The 5349-nt window shown below is 34.2% G+C and overlaps 1 protein-coding gene across 1 annotated transcript; it reads left to right on the forward strand.

The window, feature by feature from the left end:
- The first annotated feature begins 2042 nt into the window (after positions 1-2042).
- Positions 2043-5048, forward strand: LOC117634686. The gene is made up of 4 exons (XM_034368873.1): positions 2043-2211; positions 3579-3725; positions 3820-3914; positions 4802-5048. Exons 1-4 carry the CDS (start codon positions 2140-2142, stop codon positions 4806-4808), a joined length of 321 nt encoding a protein of 106 aa, XP_034224764.1. The 5' UTR covers positions 2043-2139; the 3' UTR covers positions 4809-5048.
- Positions 5049-5349: the final 301 nt, after the last annotated feature.

Below are 5349 nucleotides of genomic sequence, written 5' to 3' on the forward strand. Positions count from 1 at the left end.
TAGGGAGAGAGAAGGGTGAGAGAAGACGATGAGTAGTTTAGGTTTAGAGATGATAAAGGATACTTGTAATGGATACTTTTATATGGAGAGGTATTGGGCTAAAAAAAAATTGAAGAGAAATAGCAGTTATTCTATATATTGGGCTATAATAAATCCTATATATCTAGGCGTGCCGGCCGAGCTTTGATGGGCAGGCTGGGCTTTAAACCCTCTAGCCCAAGCTCAGCACACTAACTAACGACCTGGGCTTTTTCTCGATGATTCGGGCGGGCCTCATTTGCCGATAAGCTCATGGTACAAATGATGACCCCTAGATGTGGTGTGTCACTTTTAGTGGAGTGATGGACTAAGAATAGCATACCACTCCATTGTTTGATACATTCTTTAAATCTTAGGTAAGTATTATGTTCTTCTTTCCTTTTAAAGTATTTAAAATTTACTTTTAATCTTGTGATTATAATTTTATAAAATGAAATCATTTTTTACTTTTAGAGTCTATAGTCTACAATAGTGCAAGAGGATCCTATTCGTGTTTCTCCATACCAAGATGCCGAGATTACAAGGGAAAGAAAAAAGTGTTTTGAGAAATATTGTTTGGATGAGTGGGCTAGAAGAGATATCAATGTGGAGTATGCCTCTTTTTCAATGTGCTTGGATGACTTTGGAGTTATAGATGCTATGAATGATAGGTTTCACAAGGAACCAATGGTGTGGTGGATTGTCTATGGAGCTTCCACACAAACTCTTCAATCCATAGCTTTGAGGCTACTTGGACAACCTTGTTCCTCCTCATGTTGTGAAAGAAATTAGAGTACATATAGTTTCATTCACTCTTTAAGGAGAAAAAAGTTAGCACTCGAAAGAGCTGAAGATTTGGTATTTGTGTATAGTAATCTTCGTCTTTTATCAAGGAAGAGCCCAAGCTACAAAGAAGGTGTTGATGAAATGGGGGATGTTGGAGGAGATGGATTTGCTAGCATGGGTGAAGAAGGTGTTGGGATGCTTGAAATTGCTAACCTTTCTCTTGATGAACCATCATTGGAGGTTGCTTTATTTATCGGGGAAGACATTACAAATATTGTAGTTAATTGAGACTTGTGTTTTTCATTTTTCTAGATTTTAAATTTGAATTTGTTTGATGAATTTAAATTTTTATGTTTTTTAAAATATGTTTTAAATTATATATGTTGTTATTATTATATTTTAATATATATTTTTGAATACCGTAACCATGAAGTATCATATTCTAGTTTTTGAAAATTTGTCATATCCCCGTATCGTCTCATATCGTATCACCGTATCTGTATTCGTGTTCGTGCTTCGTAGATTGAGAGCGATTTTGTTATAAGCATATTTAATTTTTATTTAAAATTCACATATTTCACAAATGAAATTGGAAATGTTTTATGAGATACACATTGATGAAGGTTGCTTTATTTATGGGCTTATTGAAATTCTTTAGAATGACATCATTTGGATGGAGGGATTTCATATTGGTTTAGATTGTATGGTAAAATTGTGTGTACAAATTATTACAATTCATGTACACTAAGATTTGACAAGAAAAAGTGGTAAAAAAAATAAATGGATTTCAAATGACTGCATATATTCATTTCAAATCTATTTCATGTACTACATGTTTTTATTTCAATCTAATGTGGCAAATTTATCATTGTTGTCATCTAATCTCTATTTACAATTTTACATTGAGTTCTACAAAGAGAGCAAATGATTTTACTGAGTAAAAGACATTAGCTACATTTTGCCTCACGAGTGGATAGTTTGTATTTTTATGAATATTACCTTTTAAAGTTGGTCGTGTGAACAAAATTTTTAATGAAATGTAATGAAAAAAACCAAATTAATGTGTGAACCAAAAGATTATTAAACACCAAATAGATTGATTTCGAAGTGTGAGGACTGAAATGAACACTTGTAACAAGTTTAGGAACAATTCCAGAAAAAAAAACCTAAATTTATATTAAACTAGTGAAAATGTTGAGTAGGCCCCGTTGTATACGCGTATATAAACATTCGTTTTGGTCAAAATTTTCAGCCGAAGCTATTCTGAAGAATCTGAGGAAACCCATTGCCGGACTTTTCGTCTTATTGGAAAGTCTTGGGCACCAAACTCCAAAGATGGCGTCTGAGAATCTAAGCGTCCTCGAAGAGACCTTGAAGCCCTTCTACCAGAGAGCCTCTCAAGCCGAGGTTACCCACGTTTTTACTTGCTTATGCATAAATACATCTATACATATAGTTTTTGCTTTCATAGTTTTAAACCTTGATGTCGTTCATAATAGGCTTTCTTTGCTTCTCAACTGTAAGACAAAAATGTATATAGAATCCTGTCAGTGTACATATGGGGTTTGGCTGAATTGTGAAGGTGGGGGTCAACGGTGTCAGTAATTGGTGGTAGTGCTAGTGATTCGGGTTTGATTGGTTTCATAATTGGCTTTTATCCCAATAAGTTTGTTTGAGAATTTTTCTTTCTGAGCTGGTTTCTACTGGTTGTGCTAAAAAACAAAATCTAAATGTTGCGTTTTGTGGTGTGGATTTCGTTATCAATAACGAAATTGTACTTCATAGAGCCATTATGCAGTATGCTAAATAAGTGCGTAAGTGGTTGTTTTTGTTTCTTTGGTTCCTAAAGAACGGAAAATCTATGACTCAACACCAATTCTGTTTCTCATCAGAAATAAGGAAACAATAATGCTTTTAATCTTTCAAGTGGCTTATGCATTTGATGAGTACCAATCTGATATTCCTTTTATGAAGCAAATGATTTCTATGATTTCAGCTTCGTCCTCGGTGAATGAAGATTTGTCAACAACTTCTCCCACTAAGTTCTTAGATTAATATACTGCTCTGTTTACAAGACTTCAGTATCAGCGAAAATGTCCAATTCTGTGTAAAAATATGCCACAAGTCCACGATTGTAACAAGCGTTGCATAGCAATTCCATAATTCCTGTATATAATTTTTATTTTTAATTAGTTAAAAAACGGAAGGGTAACATTTACTGTAATTCATGAATACCAAAAAAAGTCTAGCCTTCACCTTCAGATGGTACATTCTCAGATAGTACTTAACTACTTTCTGTGTCATAGTTGTGAAGCATTCAAAGCTAAATATATAGTTTGGAGTCGTTGGTTTCAAGATCTTGTCCCTAAATACGTAGCGTTGGAAAAATTTCTATTCACTTTGACTTTTCGTCCAAACTGTGGGGGTATACCGCCATTTTCTTATTGGTTTTGCCCCAGCTGATCTGACAGAAGACTTGATGAAACCAGAAATAAACCTCTCCGTTGACGGACTAATGATGTGTTGATAGATGATATCTGTTTGATTGAGTTGGGTGCAAATGATACTAGACATATGTTTTTTTATGATAGATATTCTTTTCATATTTGGAATAATTTTCTGTTTTATTGCTTCCAATATAGTTCTAATAATTTTTGTGGATGAGTTGATTCTGATCAAAAGTATTATGCATCAAGTTTATATGATTTTGTTTGATGATTGAAGCTACTGGTTTTCCCCTGTAATCTTGCTAACTTGGCACCATTGTTATAAAGGACCGATTAGCAAGACTTGAGGCCGCCCTTGCAGCCAAGAAGGGTCATCCTGCTGATTCGGCAAATGATGATTATTCCGAATTGATCAATGAAATCCAGTCAAAGCTAAAAGATGCATGTGCTGAGATGGTTTTAGAACAAGAAAAGGTATTGCATCAATGTCTCTTGTATCTTGTTTTTGTCTCATTTGGGAAGTAATGAATTATCTAAATTCTTTCTTTGTTTTTTTGGTGACTTGCAGAACAAGAAGCTTGCTGCAGAAAATGCTAAACTCCAATACCGTATACATCATCTTGTTCAGGCAGTGAGAGATGCTGATGACAAATTGGAGAAAAAGTGAGTTATAACTTGTAACTCATAATGATTGTGGGAAAAAAGATAGTGGGATTTTATTTTCCTTTCAGATGGGGCATTTTCTTCTTTTAAAAGGGAGATAAAATGAACTGTATTTATTTTTGCACTTGGCAAATGAACTGTATTTATTTTATCTTATCCACTCAATTTGTTAAATTTCTTGCAAACGATAGAAATATATAAGTTTCATAAAACTATTGGACTTGTTGGACACATGCATTTTCCTATGTGGACTTGTTAGCATAATTTGTGTGGTAAAAAATGATATGCTTGAGAGTTTATCGCCTTCTAGTTACTGTGGTGATTGATCATTCTGAAATTTTCTTGTGTTTTGTATGTGCATGTGTGTGTTGCAAAAAACTCTCGTCTGTGTGTTTTCAGAGCATGTTAGAAAGCTAGAATTTAATGAAACTCTACATAGAAGTCAAACACGCCCTAAAGAGATCAATCCCCAGGTTTGCCAGAGTCAAATTTAAATAGTTTGAATAAGTCTGGAAATATTTATGGAAGAGAATAGTACCAAGTAAGTCTGGACATTGATAAGCTAATGTTTTATTAAGCCTATTATCACCTGAAGCTTGGAGGTGCAATAGTTTATTCTGTTCGACTTTCATGGGAAAAATTTCACAAAATTCATCTTTTTATTATTATTTATTTTTAATACTTGATCTTTTGGCCATTGCAACTGCAAGAAGGGTCTTAAGGACTATTTATCTTTTATTTAGATATTTCCAGTCCTTTTTAGACGATTGGTTTTGTTTAGCAGTATGTCACACACATCCAATTAATTTTGACTTCTTAGCAAAACAAAACAAAAACAAAAAAATTAATATTTGACTTGGTTCATGTTATTTCTTTTGTTTCCACAGGTCATGATGCAGAAGTAACTGGAGACATGGAAGTTGGATTCATAAGATCGTGAACAGAGATTTGTAGTTTTTAGATTTGAGCTAGATTAATAAATTCTGCTACATTATAGATTTTTAATCATAGATAATGTTGATGATGGTACTCGGGTTAAATTTTTTCCTGTAGGTATCTTACAGAACCTGCATTCAGNTGATGTATTTGGAGAAAAGCATTAAAGAACATACGAAGTGTTATATGTTTGTCTCAGGGTTTGCCTTATGCCCTCCTCTCTTTTTAGTTTTTTGTATTGCCTTTCTGCAGAAATTAGAATACAGAATGCAGCCTCGGCGAGTACTTAAATTGCTTCTTTGATTGTTTCTTCACATTTATTTGTGTTTGGAGCGTCAAAAAGCAGGGAGGAAAAGAAGTATCTTTTTGATGACCCTACAGGACAACAGCCACGACAAGAAAGGCCGGGGAATGGACTCGGCCGCCTCCGGCACGCAACTTCTTCACCAACCAAAAGTAACATCAGCTTGCCACTACCATTAGACCTCAGCAAGCACAT

The sequence above is a fragment of the Prunus dulcis genome, chromosome 7 (assembly GCF_902201215.1).
Source record: "Prunus dulcis chromosome 7, ALMONDv2, whole genome shotgun sequence".
NCBI classification, from domain to species: domain Eukaryota; kingdom Viridiplantae; phylum Streptophyta; class Magnoliopsida; order Rosales; family Rosaceae; genus Prunus; species Prunus dulcis.

What these genes read in the sequence shown, in the direction of transcription:
- LOC117634686 (XM_034368873.1), top strand. Translation starts at nt 2,140, where the DNA reads ATGGCGTCTGAGAATCTAAGCGTCCTCGAAGAGACCTTGAAGCCCTTC. An exon ending in AGAGAGCCTCTCAAGCCGAG is followed by an intron (nt 2,212 to 3,578) that starts GTTACCCACGTT and finishes ATTGTTATAAAG; the next exon opens with GACCGATTAGCAAGACTTGA. An exon ending in TGGTTTTAGAACAAGAAAAG is followed by an intron (nt 3,726 to 3,819) that starts GTATTGCATCAA and finishes GGTGACTTGCAG; the next exon opens with AACAAGAAGCTTGCTGCAGA.